We start from the raw sequence: 21,292 nt of genomic DNA on the forward strand, positions 1-21,292 counted from the left end.
AAATAGTAAAATGGTTCTACAAATGTAGAGGAGGTTTCCCACCCAGAAAGCTCTCTATATCAATGAAATTACACTTCCAAACTTGTTTTTTTTTCTTTTTATGGCAGTTCATAGTAAAGAAGAGGGACTTTATTTAGAGGAAAGAACACTGATATTTTTTAGTCAGGTGGCCTGAGTTTGAATCCTAACCTTGCCATTTATATCTATATTTGTTGTTGCTCTGTTGTTCAGTTGTGTCTGACTCTTTGTGACCTAGTGGATCGTAGCACACCATTCCGATGTCATATTTTTAATCATTCTAATACTGTGCATGGGTTTTCTTGGCACAGATACTGGAGTGGTTTGCCATTTCTTTCTCCACTAGATCACAACTCTGCACTGTGACCTCTCTGACTTGGGTAACCTTGCACAGCATAGCTCATAGTTTCATTGAGCTACATGAGACAAGGCAGTGATCCAGAAAGGGATCGTCCACCTAACCTTGAGCAAATCTATTCTTTCAGAAGATTATTCTGGAAATGATTTACATAATTGACTGGGGAAAAAAGACTGGAGGTAGGGAGAGCAGTTAGGAGTCCATTGTAATGAAACAGTCTGGAGGCTCTAAGACTCTGAACTAGCAGAGTGGGAGTGGGAAGCAGAGGGGAGATTCCTTTCTTAAGTGTATGCTCTTTACCATCTTCTGATATTCCAGTTTCATTTTGATCATAGGGTCTGGAAATGAACAGGAAATTTAGAACAATGCTGAGGAAGAAGACAGGAGGGTATTTCTATTCTCTTCCCCAGTGTAACACAGGAGACACTGACTACGCCAGTTGTAGGGTGGGTAACACAGGGGTGCTTTTAGCAGGTTCATTCTTGATCTGGGCAACCAGAAGGACAGGAATGGAGGCATAGTAAGGGGTTAATTGTTTTATTCTTCTCAATGGGGTTGCTGATAATAGGAGCATAACTCCAACAGCATCCCCTAATTACTCTTCTCACAGGGACAAGAGAGAATGGGAGTTCCAACTCCTAGAGGATCCCCTAAGTCTCAATGGGGGGCTGATAGAGACATGCACAGCATTCCAGCTTGTGCACTCCCCCCTTAAGTCTCAATGGGGGCTGGTCAAGGCACACACACATGCACATTCCCCTTGTGTGTTTGCATTCCCCACTACTGACCAGTGCCCACTTGATTTATAAAGTAACGGAGAAAGAATGCAATTTGCCAGCAACTGCCTCACAAGTTTACAGTAACATTAGCAATATCATGATGACTGAGCACAGAGCATGTGCAGTGGGTGCTTAAAAGCTTAACTCAAATGTTTATATTATCTTAAGATTATAATATGATACTTAAGCGTGGTGAGACTGTTTACAAGTCATGAACCTGGGAACTAGTAGATTGCTATGGTCATGGATCCTGGGACTTAATATCAAGGATCCTGGAAACTATTATCTAAAAAAGAATAACAAAATCCAATTTACATACACTAAAATCCATCTTACACATACCCCAGAAAAGTAAAAGCAAATGGAACTCCAAAGTCACAGTTAGGCAAAAGGCTCGTTGTCCTAGAGAGGCCATGTGCTACTCTTTCTAGAACATTCATCTAAAAGTCAGGAAACATGGGTTTTATTCCCCATTCCAACACCAGAAAGTTACATGACTTGGGACAGGCCACTTCTCTTCTCTGGCCCATTTCTTCATCAGTAAAATGAGAGAATTGGGCTAGATCAGAGGTCCTTAATGTAGGGTATATGAACTTGGCTTTTAAAAACTATTTTGATAACTGTATCTCAGTCTACAGTAATTGGTTTCTTTTGCAATGCTATGTGTTTTATTTTATGTCTTTAAAAATGTTATTCTGAGAGTCCATACAAATTCACCAGACTGCCAAAAGGGTCCATTACACATAAAAAGGTTGATCTCAAAGGTTCCATGTATCCATCCATAACATTCTGTAATTCTAATCTAGCCTACTGCTAGTTCTTGCCAGATTCTTCCACTGTGACTCGGATGAGGTCCCCATACCCTTTCTGCTATTCAGAGGCAGACACAGACTAGTCTGTTCTTTACCCAAGGAGTCCCACTTTCTCAGGAACACAAAGACTGGATAAATTTTCCCTGGTGCCAATCCTGTATAGATTTGCGCTGAGAGAGACATGCATAGTCACAGAATAAATAAATTGAAACATAGATCCCAGACTCAGCAAACAGAGATTCCTTGAATTATACCATCCCATCTGGGTGCAGAGACTATGAACTCACACAGTAGCCCCGTTCTACAATGACTTGTTTTACCTAGACTGAGCCAATCAGTGAAATCAGATCGCTAGCCTCAGAGAAATCTCTTCCTTTGGTTCTTATAGACTAAGACTTTATTTTAACTTTATTTTAATTTCCTTTAACTGGAAAGTCATGCTCAGAAGATCTACTTCAACTTAATGATCTAGGTGCTGTGGTTCCTATTTTGTATTTGTAAATCTTATGTTCTCAATCTCCCTATGTTGTCCAATAGCTCATTGCATGTTGATTTATAAATGCATGCTCATTTGCAAAGTTGATAGGATTTATCTTATTCATGTTGGACATTTGTGTTATGGAGACTTAGAGCATTTACCTTTTGACAGTTTTAAGGAATTCAAGTTACTGACAAAGACAGAAAAAGGGGTGGAGTGGGTGCAGTGAAGGATTAATAAGGTAAACTGACCTGGAAAAGGAGCTAGGTCACAATTTTCACTTGCCTGTACCTGTTCAGAGTAACTTGGTGCTGACTTACACAAATGATAGCAAAAATACTCAGGAGGAAATAGCAGGCTCTAGAGTGTGAGACTTGCAAACCTAAATTTATAAAGTAAGAACAGGAAAAAAAAGGAGAAGGAAGAAGAAAAGGAGAATAGGAAAGAGCAGTGGGATTTTGTTTCATTACAAAGTTTGCTTTTAGGAAACAAGCCCATCATTGCTGATTCAAGGTTCACTATAACCATCAAATCCTTTCTGGTTGTTCTAAGATTTTGGCACATAATGCAGTGTCTTACACATGTTTTCTGGTAGGAGTCTATAATTTCATCAGTATAGAGAGCTCCCATCACTTAAATTCGTTCCATCAATGCTGATCAGCATCTCATCTATTAAGTTAATGTCTTAGAGAGTTGTCTGAGCAACTGAAAGGTTAAATGACTGCTGATAGTTAGACTTCAAGTGTTAGATTGGTACTTGATTCCAAGACCAGGTCTTTATCCAGTACACTATGCTCCATTTTGCATTACACATAGTAGGTGTTTAATGTTTGTTGGTTTGAATTTAGTTCTTTCTACCCAAATATATAAAATAGCCACATGATGTTCAAAAATAAGTATATCTTTTAAGATTTGTTTTTTTCCAAATATTCTATTTAGCTCTATAATTTCCTTCTTAATTACCTCCCTGTTAGATTTGCTAAGCTCCAAAAGAAGGACATTGAAGTTGCTTACAATTAATGACATTATAGGCATGTATGTATGTATGTATATAGGTATATGCATACATACCTACACATACACACACACATATATGCCCTTAATGGAAATAATATATGTTACAATATAATTTACTCAATATTAATATTGTTTCATTACCTATGATCCCTTTAAGCATAATGTAGTTTTCCTGTTTATCTCTCTTGACAGTATCCATTTAAATGTTGGACTTATCTGAAATCATGATTACAATTCCTGCTTTTTGGATTCAACTGAAACATAATAAATTGGGTTCCAGTCCCTTGTTTTTTAACTCTGTATCTGTCTTTATGTTTTAAGACTATTTCTTATATGCAACAAATTGTTGGATTCTACTTTCTAACCAAGTCTGTGACTCTTTTCCACATAATGGGTGAATTTGACCTTTACTATTCAAGGTCACATATGTTAAGTTTGTTTTTCTCTTGCATCAAATTCTGTTAAATTACCCTTAAAAACTATGCTGTTTGTTTTACTTTAAAGATCTGATCAGTCTCCTCCCTTAACCACAGAAACACTTTCTCCCCCTTTCCTACCTAATTCAGTCCCACCTTGACTTTTTCAGATCCTTCTTTGTTACCTGTAGCTTCTTTTCCCTGAAACAATAATATCCTAGTCTCCAGCCTAATTGCAATGAAGCAAGATCCATTTTCTTTCTCCCCAAGATCTGACTCAAATCCCCGGATTTTAATTTTTACTGATATAATCACTCTATATTTACCTTTCCTAGACTATATGAGAGTATGGTTCAGGATCTCCCTATGTCCTCTAACCCTTACTTTTAAAGAGTGAATTACTTTCACCCATGTTGGCCCAATTACAAGATTTATTTGCCTTTCTCTAAGACACTTCTTTCTGATCACCCTTAATAGCATTAAAACATAGTTTTGATAATTCTTTGTTTAATCAATGGATATCAGATAATGTGGGATTTCTAAGAGAAAATAGCTTTGTCTCTTTACAGCATGTAAATATCAAATCATTATCGCCTAGCCTTTTTTATGCCATGTGGTTTTATTTATCTTTATAAAGCATCTTTTCTTTGCCAAATTTGCATTTGAAATGGCCTGGTCATCTCTGGTTTTCTCTGAAGGAATAATTTTTTTTTTAAAATGCATAATCCTGCTGAAAATTCATTTTCTTTCACAGAGAAGTATAGTCAACTTTGCACAATTTGTTATTTTGGAGTAAAAGCCAACTTCTGGCTTTTTGTATCATATTCTAGAATTTTCTTTAATTCTTTATTGTTGATATGGATTCCTATATGTTTTACTATACTTACAAGATTCTTCTTTAAAATTTAAGCTGTGGGTTTTTGCAGAGGTGAGGAACTATGGATATGAAGTTTATAGCACATACTGTCAGATTTATGTGATGTGTTGATCAGTTTTGCTAGAGTGCTTCCTCTTTCCTCTTTACTCTCTTCTATATAGGATGGCTTTCTGGGTGGAGGAGGGAGGAGAGATATATTTGGAAATGAAGTGATCTAAAAACAAAAGTTATCAACAATTTTTCAAATCATAGCTATGGAACTTAGTGTCTCTACTTTTATATGAATCAAACTTGGGATTACTCTCTAATAGCATCTTGGGGATTCTCCCAGTGTGCCTTCTTTATCCAACACTTCTGACTGTTCACTTATGTTATTTTCCCATATATAATCTCTTCAATCATGTTTTAATAAGCAACAAATAACTCTCAGATTGTCTCACTAAGCTCCTTCTTCAAAATGTGTTCTTTGATCCAAAGAAACCTAAGTATTTTTTCCATTATTTTGTGAGTTATTGAAAACTTCTGTTGTGATATTTATTATTGCATTTTCACATTTTTGTTCTGTGTCTGTTACTCTCATTTTTAGGGTATCCACTGCTTTATTAATTTTTTTCATTTTTAAACCATTCTCATGTTTATCTTTTAAAAATTCAATATAATTCTAATTTCCTTCTTTAATTCTTTATTCTAATTTTTATTCCTTTTTATTTCATTTATTAATTATTATTATTTATTCTAATTTTAAAATTCTAATATCTTCTTTAATTCTTTCATTTATAGTCTAACCCCTTATACCTTGGAGCTAGGTGGTTCAATGGATATGGTATTGGACCTGGAGTCAGGAAGACCTGAGTTCAAATATAGCCTCAGAGACTTATTACCTGTGTAACTCTGGGCAAGCCATTTGACTTCTGCCTGCCTTGGTCTTCTTATCTGTAAAATGGAGGTAATAACAGCACCTACCTTCTAGGGTAGATGAAGATAAAATAAGTCAAATTTATACAAAGTGTTATATAACTATATAAAATATATCAAATTTATATAAAAATGAGATCAGATTTATAAAGCATTTTGAAAACTTATGCTTCCTTAAAATGCTACCTATTATTATTAGTATAATTCACTCTGAGGAGCAGCTAGGCAGCTCAGTGGTTAGAGTATTGTGCCTGGACTAAGGAAAAGTCATCTTCCTAAGTTCAAACCAGCCTCAGACACTTACTAGCTGTATGACCCTGAACAATTCACTTAACCCTGCTTGCCTCAGTTTCCTCACCTGTAAAGTGACCTGGCAAACCACTCCAGTATCTTTTCCAAGAAAACCCCAAATGGGGTCACAAAAAGTCTGAAACAACTGAACAGTAACAACAACCCACTCTGGAAGTTAGGAGATAATCTATCTTTTGCTCTACAGTAGGTGTTCATTGTGTTAGAGCATTTTTATTTTACCCTTTTCTTTAGTTCTTTGAGCTTTTCCTTCTTTTTCTCCTCTTCTTATTATTCTTTTATTTTATTTTGTGCTTCTCTTGCTCTTTTGAGATGACAAAGGGAAATTGGACCTAGATATGATTACTCAGTCATCTTGCCAGAAGTTATTGAACTGAATGTAGCCAAGTCTTCCTCATCTTAAAATTGGCATGGGATACGCAAACTCTGCCAGTTTTTAAATACCAGTTAATTAATGTGTATTTATTAAGAACCTGTAATACTCCAGTCACTATGTCGGGTACTGGTGATATAAACAAAAAAGGAAGGAAGGAAGGAAGGAAGGAAGGAAGGAAGGAACGAAGGAACGAAGGAAGAACCCAGGCCAAGTCATTAAAAAATCAAAGCAACTGACCAGATTTGGGATGCTAGCATCCCTTCCCCTTCATAACTCTCTAATTCTCTAAAATGTAATTCTCTCTTGAGCAGAGGTTCTTGTGTCCTATGAGTATGCAGTTGAATACCCAGAAAATGCCATTTTAACCAGCCCCCAGTGAAACCATTGGAAAAAGAGATCTCAAGGACCTCAGGCAGGAGGTGTGACTGTAGTTCAGCTGCTGTCCTCACTGTGCTTTAGTTCTTTCCTCTGTATTATGGGGAAGACATGTATTAGGAGGGCAGAGTTTATAATTTCAAAGAGGATCATATATATGTCTGAAAGGTTCAGAACCACCAGATATAAGAAACTCTCAAAGTAGGAGGCAGAAGAATCAAAGCATATACTTAGGCTCCACAGTAACCAACCCATGAACCAGCATCCCCATTTTGATATATTGATCAAAAGCTTCCAGGCCCAATAAGTACGCCTCACAAGAGTAACCAGGAGGCCACAGGGAAGCATGATGGTGTACAGCAAAATCATATACATGCTTCCCCTCTATGGTAAAAAGATTACCCACTGGCCTCAAGTCCTTGTTCAGCTTCCTCCCGTAGGTCAGCTCTGCTACCGGCAGCTCCTGCTTCAGCTTCGGCTGTGGCTGTAGCTGTAGCTGTAGCTGCCTCTGGCTCCAACGGAAGCTGTTTTTAACCATCCGGCTTCTGCAGGGGTGTAAGGTACGCTGGGGAAAGCACAGGTTCTTTCAATCAGCTTAAGCAAGGGAAGCAAGGTGAAGGGGCCAACAAGCTTACTCCAATCCAACATACAAACAGCATTCAGTTAGTTCAGGGGAAAAAGCCAAACTAGTCAAGGGCACTTGCTGACTAAGTGCTAAGGAGCCCATTTTTGGTTACCAACACAAGACATCACCTGGCTCAAACTCCTGGCAACATAAGCCAAGTGGGCTAAGGGAAAGATCTCTGCCCAGTGAATTTGGAGTCACAAGACCTGGGTTTTAATCCTCCCTTTGCTTTTTATTACCTCTATGACTCTGGGAAAGTCATTTAACTTCTCTGAGCCTCAGTCACCTTATCTATAAAGGAAAGGAAAGTGGACAAGGTCACTTCTGAAGTTTCTTCCAACTCTATATCCGTGTTTCTATGTTGCTATGAAATTAAACTTAGGGAGGTCACTTCTAGATCATATGATCAACAAGATCGCTGACAAGACATTTTTTCTGATTCCCCCATGGCCTCTCGAACCTTTCTAAAACAAACAATATGTGCCAAAGATAAAGTAACTTCAGCTGTCTCCATGGTGTAGGACATCAGGAACCCAAAAGAAGGTTAAAGAAACATTCTATGCACTAACGGCTACTTTCAGCTCACTCAATACCACACCCACCACGCAACCAGAGCAAGGCTGATTTAGCCAACCCAATCTGTGGGCTTGCAACAAAACTCAATCCTATACCCCAGCTTCCCTTCCCTCTTTTCGGTGCCACTAAGATCCAAGCCCCAAATTGCAGAAATTTGATGAGGCCTCAATAGTCAGTGTTCTTGTTGCAAAAGATCTCTGCAGAAGAGCGTAGCAACTGAGGGAAAGGGGCAGGACATGTGTCTGAACTTGAGCTAGAGCTTGACCCTATGACACTTTCCCTTTCCTCTCAGAGCTTCAGGGAGCCAAACTCCAAATGAAAGAAATCAACCCAGATTGCAGCAGTATTACTGTGACAATGTTCTCTACTGAGAGAGAATTGAGGAATGGAGGAAATGTGATAGGGCACCATATTTGGGGGATTAGGTAGCAATCCACTAAGCTTGAGCAAAAGAGCCAGGCATCTAGCTGGGACTAATTCTATCCACCAAGAGTCTCTGGGCAGAGACCTACACTAGGGAAATAAAAAGTGCTTAGTGTGGGGGAAGGCTGAGATGCTTTGAGATCAAGCCTCCTGGAAACTATCAACAGGGAGAGAGTCAGAAAGTAAGAAACAAGAAAAATAAGGGGGGGGGGGGTGGAGAGTGACATTAACAAAAATCTCAAGAGGAAAAAACCCTCAAAACTTTAGGCATAAGTAGATCAATTAATAAGGAAAACAGTAATAGCAGAAGAAAATATGGCCTCCAATCTAGTAAACAATTTCAGGAGTCTATGAATAAATACTGCAAAACAAAGGAAAATGATTGATGAGACAGAAGACCCCATGGATTTGAAGGAGAACATGGAACCATAATATACTATTCCTGAATGGTTTAAAAGATAATAAGAATTGTGAGAGCAGAATTTATGGCCTTTAAAGAAAAACAATTGGCAGAATAGAAAAACTCAAATCTGCAATGACAAGACTCACCAAATAACAACAGCAACAAAAACAAGACAACTGATTGAGAATGTAAATGTACAAATGTGGAAGATGATCTAGAAGAAAAGAAGCTTAAAATTACATTTAAAGAAAATAGACTTTCCATTCAAGCAAAATATATGGATCCCAAAGACAGGGTATGTAGAAAAAAACATAAAGATAATAGGTCTCCCAGAAGAACACAAGTCAAAAAACCTGAGCAACATAATGCAACAAATAGTACAAGAAAACTCCCCAGAACATATGAACACTAATCAAAAACATAAGTGAAAATAATCCATAGATTGTCTCCAGAAAAAAACCACCAAGGCTACAAACTCTAAGACACATAGTAGTTAAATTTAACAATTTAATTCAGAAGTAACAAATTCTGCAAGTGACCAGGAGAAAGGTCTTCAAATACAAAGGAAAGAAAATGTAAGACTATTCTGCATCCATTAGAAAACACAGGAGAGAATGGAATAATGTGTTCTGAAGAAGGATGGAGCTCAGAATACAGCACAAAATGACCTACTCCAAAAATCTGAGTGTAAACATAAATAAAAAAAGATGAACACTCAAAAATAACCAGGTATATAACACATTCTTAGAAAGAAAACCAAACCTGAAGAGATTACCCTAGACAACAAAAATGCAGGATGAATAAATCGATGCTGTAGCCAAGGACAGCAACAGCACTAGAGAGTGGCATCAGAGAGACCAGGAAGATCCTCCTTTCTATATATGCAAAAAGAGACAAGGGTGAATACAGAAGTCTGGTAGAAGTAATGGTGGAGAAATGGGCCAAGGGCATTTTAGACATAACCTCATAGCACTCCACCTGCAGGCGAATCAACGTATTTTAAATAGAGGGATGTGTGGAAAGAGGAGAGGAAAAGAGGGGGGCAAAGGGGAGTGTGTAATGTGCCCTGATCTAGTCAAGAACTAACACTTTCAATGGAAAGTAACTCCTATGGTATCTCAGGAAAAGAAGAGCCTACAGGGGAGTGAATGAAGAGGTGTAGTGAAAGGAAGGACTGAAAGGGGGCAGTAAGAGGGAAGCCTTGTTTTGGTGGGGGTAAGGAACTCCACTGAAGAATGCTCCTATGGGTGAAGGGAGATGGGGACCTTGTGTTGAATGTTGTCTATGGGGATTTAGTGCTTAGAAAGACCACTTGTCCTGCCTCAGGAGGTGGGAGAGGATTTGGAGCTCCTTGAGGTAACTAGTACCTGGGGCACTGGTGGAGGTTTTGAGGCAAATGAGGCAAAGGAAGGAGGAAGGTAACTAGAGAAGCAATATTAGGTCAGTAGTGGGCTGCATAATTGGGGATATGAGAGGGAGGATCCTGCCACTGGGCAGTGTCATTTTTGTCCCATGCAGGAACTGGCAGAGAGAGAGAGAGAGAGAGAGTTTTTTAAACTAATGAACAGAGGTAGTTAAAGGGAAGGCAAAGAAGGGAGAATCTACTTGACTAACTGGGAATAAAAAGGGGAAAGAGGAGGATTAAAAGCCAGATTAAAGCAGGAAAGAAAAAGGCCCTCATTTAAAAAAAAAAAAAACTCTGAAAGGAAAGGGATAACAAATGGGAAGAGATATCTGAGATGCAGGGAAAAGAGCCAATGGGAATAGGGGCAGCTTTAAAAATATTAAGCTAAAGCACCTGAGGAGACATAGTATGGTGTTTATAGTGGAAGAATGGGAAAGGAATCATAACTTTATAAATAGCATTAGAGACAAATGGAAGAAAGTATAAACCTAACTCTCAACCTTAAATGTGACTGGATTAAACAAACCAATAAGGCAAGAAAGGTTGACAGACTGGATAAGAACACAAGCCCCTACAATCTGTTGCTTACAAGAAACACATCTAAAAAAACAAGTAAATACACAAAATTAAACTGAGGAAATGGCAAGCATCTTAGTGTGTAACAAATGAGTCCAAAAAAGCAGGTGTTGTAATCATACTATCTGACAAAGCAAAAACAAACATTGAAAAAATGGGATAAATAAGGAAACTACATTATGCTAAAAGGAATCATAGGCAACAAACCAATAGCAGTTATAAATACATATGCTCCAAATACCTTAGTATCCACATTTATAAAGGAAACTTTAACTGAGCTACAAGAAGACAGAGAACACAGTAGCAACAGGAGACTTTAATGTCCCTTTCTCAGTTTTCAATAAGTTTTAACAGAAAGATGAACAAAAGGAAAAATGTGATACTGAACATATTGTTGGAGAAACTAGAACTAAAAGATTTATGGCATCTTCTAAACAGGACTGCAAAAGAATTTATGTATTTTTAAGTGTCATATGGAACTTTCACAAAAATTGACCATGTATTAGGGCACAAAGAATAAACAAATGTTAAAAAGCAGAAATTACAAATACATCCTTTATAAACCATAACTCGATAATAAATTGTCATTAGTTTAGTGACGACAAACAAAAGACACAGACCAAAGGGGAGACAACAATTTGATACTAAATAATGAATGGATCAAAGAAAAAAATTATAGAAATAATAATTACATGAAAGAAAATTATAATGATGAAATAACATCAAAATTTTGAGGATGCAAATAAAGTAGTTCTCAAGGGGAAATCATATTTCTGCATGTATGTATTTATATATATGCATAAGTAAAATAGAAAAAGATTAATGAACTGAATGTGTTTTTTAATTAGAAAGTGAACAAATAAACAAAACTAAACTAAAATAATCTCAAAAGAGAAAATATTAAAAATTAGAGGAGAAAATAGAAAAACTGGAACCAAAAACCCCACAGAAATGATAAATAAAACTAAAAACTAATTTTTTGAAAAAAAATAATAAAATTTATAAACTGTTAGCTAATTTGATTTTCTAAAAGATGTCATAAAATCAAATAGATGAAATGGTAAATGAACAAGGTGAAGTCACAACAAAACCAGAAAAAAATAAAAAGAATAATCAAAACATATTATGCACAGTTATATACTAACAAAACTGAAAACACAAAATAGAGGAATACCTTCAAAAATATAAAAAATCCCAACTGTCAAAAAGATAAGATAGAACTCTTAGAAAGTCCAATCTCAGAAAATGAAGTAGATCTAGCTATAAAGGAACTACCAAATTAGAAACTCTGGATTCTGATAGATTCACAAGAGAATTCTATCAAACTTTTTAAAAACAATTATTACCCATTCTTCATAAACTATTCTCAAAAACAGAAAGAAAGCACTCTACCAGAATCTTTTATGAGACAAATACCTAAACCAGGGAAAGATAAAACACAGAAGGAAAATTGTAATCCAATGTCATTAGTGAATGTTAATTCAAAAAAAATTAAACAAAATCCTGTTAAACAGATTGCAGTGGTTTTTCCAAGAAATCATACATTATGATCAAGTGGAATTTATACCGGGAATGGAAGGATGGTTCAACATTAGGAAAATAATCAATATAAATAATAACATTAAAAACCAAAATGTCCAAAACCACATGAAAAAATAGTTTTACAAACTATAGTACTCTCTTATGCCCCAAACTCTACAACGTATGGGCATAGAGGGACCTTTTTTAATATCATAAAATGCAGCTATCTAAAACCAAAAACAAGTGTCATATGCAATGGGGATATGCTAGAACCTTTCCCAGTAAATATAAGAATAAAGCAAGAATGCCCATTTTCCTCACTATTACTTTCTGTAGTTCTGAAAATGCTAGCAACAGCAGCAGCAATAAGATAAAAATGTAAAGTCACAAATATAGGCAAAGAATAGATAAAACTATACCTATTTACTGATGGTAAAGAGGTATACTTGGAAAAGCCTAGAGAATCAACAAAGGTACCCATTGAGATAATAACTTCAGCAAAGCTGCAGACTATTAAGAAACAAAATAAATAAAATTTGGGATTCCTCTCTGATGACATGCTATGGAGTCTCAACCTGCAGCAAGCCCTCTCTATCCTATTTTTCTGGATTGTTTTCTTATGTTATTTCCAGGGGAGAGTTTTTTATTGAAGATACATCATGGTAAGATTGAAAGAGGCTTGAATTTGACTTCTGGCTTACTAAGTGTCCTATAGTAGTAGCAGGCCACTCCAGTTTTCCTATCCATAAAATAAAGAAGGTGGAAATGATAATCCCTGTCAGCTCTAACATTCTGTGATTCATTTCCTTCATTAGTGCTATATACGCAGATGGCCTCCAAAGTTTCGGGGATAGTTTAGAGTTCTAAATATGCCCAGTGTGTTTCTGGAGTATTCCTGAGCAAATGGAGATGAAGGCCAATGGTCCCAGAGTTTGGGAAGAGATGGGGGAGCGGAGATAGAAGATATTTAGTCCAATTCCCTCATTTGACTGATGAGGAAACTGAGGCCCAGAATGGCAAACAAGACTTGCCAAGGGCAGGTAGGTATATACAGAATCAAGAAAATTAGAAAAAATGTTGATTGCTTGCTTTCCCAGGTGGGAGAGAAGCCCAAACAATCAGATACATCATTAACTGTCTGGAGAGAGGCGAGCAACTACCAGAAAGCCATGACAAAGATGGCCAGCGACATCCTGGTCCTGCGTCGGCAAGTGACCACACTGGAGGCAGAAAACAATTCCCTTCGGCAACAGGTGACCACACAGGAGCAGATGGGTCATGCCTCTGCGGAAGATGAAGAGATGATAGGTGAGGGAATCTTGAGACTCTCCATGCAAGAGGACCCTGGAGCAGGGAGATCCCTGGTACTGGCTGTTTTGTTCTTGAGAGGGTGGGTAGATGGAAGGGGAAAGGGATATGAAAGTGTGGCATCATTTTGCCGTGATGGTAAGTGTTGATGATTTTTCCAAGTGGCCTTCTTTCCTGCTTTAGGACGACATTGATGTTCTGTGTTCAGGGCTAGAGCCTCCCAACCCCTCGATAATAAGTCCTGTGTTTGGAGGGAAGAGGGAACCTGGGGAAGACCAATTTATCCTGGGGTTGGGGAGGGAGAGGGGGCTTTACCAAAGGAAACCCAGCAGCAGAAGTTCTTCATCTTTCTACCTGGACTGTTGGGTCCACAAAGACCCAAACTGAACTAGCGTTTGGTATGGCTGGAGCTTGTTTGGGCTAGCACTGCTCCTTGAGCTATTCCCCCACCCTACCCCCACAGCAAATATGAAGCAAAGACTTTCCCATAGCACCACGGAAATGAGGAGGCTGAAGGATAGGGTGCAGCAGCTGCAGAATGAGTTAATTCGGGTGAGTGTGATCTTACAAAGGGGGGAAACAAGAGGTAGGTGGGATGAGTAAGGGGAGGGTAAAGAATTGAGGTAGGGAGACAAAGTGGGGAGACAAGGGGAGGGCAAAGTATCAGTCCATGGGAGTGGGTCAGGAGAGGGGAGTGTCAGTAGATAGTTTTCAGTGTCTCTCTCTGTACCATAAATCCCCTGATCCCAACCCCACCACCCTTACAGAAGAACGATCGGGAGAAGGACTTGTTGCTAATACAACAGTCTCACCAGCAACAGCAGCAAAACTTGAAGAGATGCCAGGACAAGCTGCAGAAAATGAAGGGCCTGGAGCAAACTGTGAAGAACCAGGAGAAGGTAGGCTTAGCTGTGGGTCAGGCAGGCAGGGACGAGGCAGCAGTCCAGGACCAAAAGGCCTTCAAGCCAAGGCCCTCTCCTCTCCAAAAAATAAAAAAAACAACTAGCCAGAGAAACTAAATCAGGGAGTGATAATAAAGGCAGACAAGGGAAGGAAATGGGAATTTATGTATATATACATATGTACACACACATATATATACACACACACACATACATATATACATGTGTATATGTATATATGTGTGTGTATATCTGTATGTATATGTGTGTGTATGTGTGTGTGTATCACCATAGCTAGGAGATTAGAAGTCAGGGTCTAGTCAACTGAAGGGCTGCACTTAGGAGCTAGATCACCACATGCAGCCTCAAGACTGCAGGTTCCCCACCCCTGGACTAGTCCTTGGGAAAGTCCCTTCCCATCTCCATGTCACTGCTATCTCAACTGTAAAATAAAAAGCTTCAATTAGATCAAGGGTCCTTATATTTTTTATGCAAAGGACCCTTTTGGCCCTGTGGTGAAGTCAATGCGCCCCTTCTCAGAATACTGTTTTTAAAATGCATTAAACACATAGGAACTCAAAAGAAACCAGTTAAATATTGAAGCACAGTTATGGCAGTTTTCAACAAGTTCACAGACGCCAGTGCCATCACTAACACCAGGGTCTCCCTTCCTGGGCTCTGAGCAAGAATGAGAGAAGGTGAAGAGAGGGCAGCCCACATTCTTAGGAAACTCGTGTGACTGAGGAGGTGAGACTCTATTACTCCCTGACATGCAAACAGGTGGCTTCCTAACCCTTCAGTCCCACAGAAAGGTACAGAAAGTGAGAGTCATTCCTCAATGGAGTGCACAGAGCTCTGGGTCTCTGCCCTTATGCCTGATTGTTGTTGCTGCACAGATTCTCAGGGACTGAGTGGGAAGGGGACCTTGGTGAGGAAGAAGCCTGGATTTCAAACTCCCCTTTATCAATCACAAGGGCCTTGTGATTAGGAAAGCATGGATTAGATGAAGTTTGCCAGACTGGTTAGGATCAGGAGAGCCTTGCATTCTTTGCCTAAACGAGAGCTGGCTAGACCAGTCATTGGGGTCCATAGGAACATAGCCGAGTCGGTGGTCAATTGTGAAGTCATTTCTGCCAATCCTCACAGACTCACACAGAGAACAAATTAGAGACCACCACAGCTCAGGATATGAGCAGGCGTCAGCAGGAAACATGCAGACAACGGAGACTCATTATTGCTATTCTAACCTATAAACTCAGGTCTGTGCTAGGCCTGGGCAGCACCTCCCAGATCCATTCAAATAAATACCTCACATTTCTATAGCACTTTAGAGTTTACAAAATAATTTTCTCCCACCATCCCCATGAGGTAGGTAGAGAAGGTTTTGTTGTTGAGTCGTTTTAATCAAGTCCTATTCTCCATGACCCCATTTGGGGTTTTCTTGGCAAAGACACTAGGATGGTTTGCCATTCCCTTCTCCAGCTCCTTTTACAGAAGAGGATACTGAGGCAGACAGCAGTAAGTGACTTGCCCAGGGTCACACTGCTAGCAAGTATCAGAGGTCAAATTCGAACTCAGGTCCTCCTGACTCCAGTCCTGGTCCTCTATCCACTGCACCACCTAGGCACCAGGTTACCTAACTAATAAGTGATGGAGACAGGATTCATTTGAAGGTCTTATGACTCTAAGTCTGGTCTTCTTCCCTTCTCCCTATGTTCCTTTTCATTAGGTCATTTTAAACTTGGGAACTTTTTAAAAAAATTTTTTTATTTCAATATAATTGTCTTACTTTGTAAACTTCTAAGTTTGTCTTTATGTATTTAAAACTATGATTCTGAAAAGACAGTCCACATGCTTCCCCATACTACCAAAGGGGTTCTTGACACAGAAAAGGTTAAGAACCTCTGATCTAGGTCCAAACAAAGAAGGGAAAGATAAACAACTCAGAACCCTCTTCAACTCCAGCTGAGTGGTACCCCTTGACTGGTTCATATCCCCCCATTCTTTTCCTTCTCTCTGCCCTGCAGGTGATTCAAACAATGGAAAAGATCTTGGAGGACAAGGTAAATCGACCATCCAGGGAAAGGTCTGACACTCTATCATCACCACTGGGGCGGCCTCTGGGAAAGCACATGGGTAAGTCATGTGAATTCTGAGCAATTTATTTTGACTCAATCATTATTCATCTTGAACCACTACGCACAAGGTGCTGGAATAGACCCTGAGGGGGACATAAAGATGAAGAAGACAAGGGATCTGCCTTCAAGGAGCTTAAAATCTAGACAGGGGTCCCACCCTTCAGCCTCATCCTCAAGATCCATGGCCACCATCCTGAAAGAGCCCAGCCAGCCAAGTGGTCATCTTTGGCTGCCTATGTAAACGTAAACCAGTAATGCACCTAAACCCCAAGCCTGTTTCTCTTTAACTTATCCCATTAACATGTCTTTACTGAGTACAATTGGTGTGCTCAGTGCTATGGAGAAAACAGAAGGAGACATAGTCTCTACTCAGGGAATTCCCAATTGGGTCAAGGGGATTATAAAATGATCTCAAAGCCCAATATCTTCCGGGTCACTCTTCTCTGGATGCTCTCTAGTTTAGTAATGTCCTTCCCAAAATGTGGCAACCTAAGCTGAACATAGTGCTATAATGGGGCAGCTAGAGCACTGTACTGGGAAGTCAGGAAGATCTGAGTTCAAATCCTGTCTCAGGCACACTCTTCATCACCCAGGACAAGTTACTTGACCTCTCAGGGAGTTGGTTTTCTCATCTTTAAAATGAGGGGAGAGGGGGACTCGATGATCTCTAAGGTGCCTTCAAGTTTCAATTCTGTGATTCTATGACTACATGATCTGCCTCGAGCAGAGTACGTTAGGGAATCATTATCTCTCTTTTCCAGATACTTCCCTCTCTTAATGCAGTTTAAGATCAAGTTAGCTTTTAGGGCTGCCATATTGTACTGCCAATGTTCATTGAAATCCCCAGGTCTTTTTTCAGACAAACTAACCTCTCATCACCCTTTTCCAGTTGTACTCTTGTGACACTGACTTTTTGAATCCAAGTGGAGGACACTTTACATTTATCCCTGTTATACTTAATCTTGTTCTTGATCTGGCTTAAAATTCTAGCCTGATGAGGGAATTCTCGATCTCATTTCTAACATCAGATTCTTAACTTTCTTCCTTGGCTTTATGTCATCAACCAATTGAGAAGCATTCTATCTAGGCCTTCTGCTAAGCCAAGCAGAAGAAAGCAAGACCCTCTTCCACTTGGTGATACTTAGAAAATTTTAAGACACCTACTATGTCACCTCTAAATCCCTAGATATCCTCATTTGGCATAAAGTCATGGCCATTCACTATTCTGATTGCTTTTATTGGGTACTCTCCAGCCTATCATTGTCCTTCCTAATATAAGACCCCCACAACTGAACCTAATACTCCAGGTGTGGTCTGACCAAGGGAGGGTATTGCAGGAATGTCACCCTAGACCCTGTGCTTTGCTTAATAGCATAAATGCTTATTCCTTCCCCCTCCCCCTCTTCTGATCCTTTTTTAACCCAGGTATAAAATCTTACATTTATCTAGAGGTATGCTGGCAAATGTTTAACAACTGGCTCTCTGGAGAAAGAAGTGCCTAACCCATTTTGTGTTTAATCAGCATTATTTATATTTTGTGCATCACTTTATTAGGTCCAGACAACAAAACAATAAATTAAGCCATGATTTGTAATGTTTGCCAATTTCCGAGGTATACACGGTTACAATGAAAATTTAGCAATCAACTCTTTCTCAAACCTACGCTCCAACAGAGCATTGCATTTATCCCTGTTTAATGTCCCTTTATTAAATTCAGCTCAACTAGCTGAGCTTGTAAAGATTTTTTCTGAATCCTGTCTCATTCAACAGCTTAGATATCCCTCCTCGTTCTGTGTCAGCTACAAATTTGATAAGCATGAGATTTTATTCTAGATAGGTATTTCTATTGGGCCTTCTCCCTTCAGAGAAAGAGAGGCCCTGCAGAATGACTCATGAGTATTCACGGGTGCCACCTCAGATGACAGGAATTCTGTTAATTCCTATTTAAATTTGCCTGAGTTAGGCCCAACCAAGAGGTCCTTTACCAATGATGAGTCAACATGCACGGCTCTTCATCCTTCGACCTGGCCCTACTAGGCCTATGATCCACTTAATGCCTCCTTATCACTGATATATTCAAACATACCTGAGATCTACTTATCCCAGTTTGGTGTAGTTGTAAGAGGCTTTAGTGCCCTTTGTCTATCTCAGTATAAAACCACGCAGCTCCTAACATAGGCTGGCAATCTATAACCAATTCTGTTCAGCAGGTCAGCTTTGGGTCATAGGTTTAGAGCTAGAAGAGATGTCCAAGGCTATGGGTTCCACTCCCTTCCCCCTCATTTTTCAGATGAGGAAACTGAGACAAAGAGAGATGAAGTCACTTTCTGAGGGTCACGGGCTGCGAATGTCTGTGGAAAGATTTGAACCGACTCCAAATCCTTTGTCCTGTGCACTATGGCTCCCTTTATGGCCTAGACTCAGTTGGCTGTCTGGGTTGCAGTTTTGCACGATGCTTCATAGCCAGGCCAAAGCAGAGAGCAGGTATGGCAGTCAAGTAAGGAGAACATGTCCTGTGTCCTTCTGTTGAGGGAATATGCCCACTAACTCATTTCGTGTAATAGCAATCAATCCACAGTTAATAAAATGAATGCAGAATTTGCTTCATTTTAGATTATAAACTACCTGAGAGTAGGGACTGTCCTTTTTTTCTATTTTTATCCCTAGTGCTTAGCACAGTGCCTGGCACATAACAGTATTGTAACGTAGTACTTATCGTTGAATGGATTAAGTTCCAAGCCATGCCCAGATACCTGGGCCATTTCAAAATAGACCTCCTTCCAAATGGACATTGATTGGATACACTTGAACCACTTCTGATTTTACCTTGCCATACTGTCTAGCCGTCATCTCTCCATCTTGTCCACAAAATATTGTGAGAGATTGCCAAATGCTTTGCTAAAAATCTAGCCACCTACATCATTCCCCTTATCTACCAATATAGGAACTCAAGAAAGAAATTGAACGCAGCTATAATGTGTTATGTTTTTTTAAATCGTCACTCTTTCTTCTCAGTACACACCGATCATCCTTTCGATATATTCGACAATTTCACCAATAATCAAAATCAAATTAATTGACTTATAACTTGCAGACCCCATTCTCTTCCCTCCATTGAAGATTAGTGTGGTTTTTTCCTTTCTTCAGGAGGGTTCTTCATTCCTTTTGATGGCTACAATCAGGGCTCAGCAATCATAACCACTACTTCTTTCAGTATCTTGGATTATAACTCAGCCTGGAACTTGAATCTAGCGAGAAGATTTGGGCACCATATTAGTGTTTCTTTGCTTTTCTTTGGCTCCAAATTCCTCATAGCCACTTTGGGTCTACCTGTTCCAACTCAAATATCATTCTCCTTGGCAGAGAAAAGTGAATAGTTCCCCTTTCTCTCAATCATTTGTTTACCACTTGGGCAGTTAGGTAGAGAAATGGATATAGAGCTAGAGTCAAGAAGACCTAAGTTCAAATCCAACCTCAAACAGTTAGCAGCTGAGCATATACCTCAGTTTCCTCAAGTGTAAGATAGGGATAATAGCACCTTCCTTGCAAGGTAGTTATGAAGATCAAATGAGATAATATTTGTAAAGCATTTAGCATAGTGCCTGGCACATAGTGGGCTCTATATAAATGCTTACTCCCTTACCCGAATGTCTGATGCACCCTAAGAAGTAGTCCCCTTCCTTCTCTTTTCCCCAATAAAGTTTGTACTGTTTTGAGCATCCCTTACAAGCTTTAGCTTATTATAAGCTTTAGTATTCCTGACAACACGCCTTGCCATACTTTGGTGTCCATTCTCAGTTACCTTTTCTTGCTTCCATCTTTGGCACATGTCCTTTAATAATCTAAGTTGGTCAGTGAGCACCTTGTGCATCCACATCGCTCTCTTTAAATAAATAGCTTCCCTTTTTCCTTCCTATTGGAATTGTTCCTCTTGGTGCCTTGAGAATTTCATTTTTGAGAACATCCTTCCTCTTTGACTTTTCCTGTAGAATTCTAATCCATTGGATCCTACCTATCTTTCTCCGAACCCTTTGAAATATGCTCTCTCAAAAACTAGGGGATATGTCCTACTAGGATCGGATTTTCTTTTCTCTCTTTATCACAAACTTTAAGATCTCCATATTGCCCACTTTGGCAGTCAATCCTTCTTTGGTGGTAAGAATCTGGTCTGAGTATTTACTCTTTGCTTCTTCAACCTCTTAAAGGATTATTTGTTTATTAGAGAGGTGGGGCAGTTAAGCCTGAAAGCATCCAAGTCCCTGAGAAGCAATTGGGTCATTGAAATAGCCAGCCTTATGTCATCTAGAACACTGGCGAGGCTATTCACAGTACATTGGAAGGCTTACTATTTAGGAAGACCACTAGAGCCTGGCAGCCTATCAAGAATCATAGGATCATTCATTTCAAAGGCAAATAGGTCCTTGGAGATCATCTAATCTAAAACCTTCATTGAAGATGGTTGAGGTTCAGGGAAAAGATGTGATTTGCCCAAGGCTACTGCATAATAAGTGAAACAGAGTCAGGATGCAGACTCAGATACAAAACTCAGTGGAATCTCTCTCCACAACCCCACATTGCCCGCTCTGTGCAAGATGGATTGGAAGAGGAGATTCCACAGGCAGGGAGCTAAGCTAGGACAGGATTGCAGCAACTTTTCATTTTTCAGATTTTCTCCTCCCTTTACT

General features: G+C 39.3%; 1 protein-coding gene across 1 annotated transcript in view; it reads left to right on the forward strand.

Moving 5' to 3' along the window:
* The window catches only part of CCDC33 (coiled-coil domain containing 33), a gene marked incomplete at its 5' end in the record, with an annotated part of 185,888 nt that overhangs the window by 156,248 nt on the left and 8,348 nt on the right, over positions 1–21,292 (forward strand). Inside the window, 4 exons of the mRNA XM_036736500.1 lie at positions 13,357–13,567; positions 14,031–14,119; positions 14,335–14,466; positions 16,497–16,605. Of these exons, the coding sequence (XP_036592395.1) occupies positions 13,357–13,567; positions 14,031–14,119; positions 14,335–14,466; positions 16,497–16,605 (541 nt within the window). The remainder of the gene's footprint in view (positions 1–13,356; positions 13,568–14,030; positions 14,120–14,334; positions 14,467–16,496; positions 16,606–21,292) is intronic.

Source organism: Trichosurus vulpecula, chromosome 8, assembly GCF_011100635.1.
Source record: "Trichosurus vulpecula isolate mTriVul1 chromosome 8, mTriVul1.pri, whole genome shotgun sequence".
In the NCBI taxonomy this organism is placed as follows: domain Eukaryota; kingdom Metazoa; phylum Chordata; class Mammalia; order Diprotodontia; family Phalangeridae; genus Trichosurus; species Trichosurus vulpecula.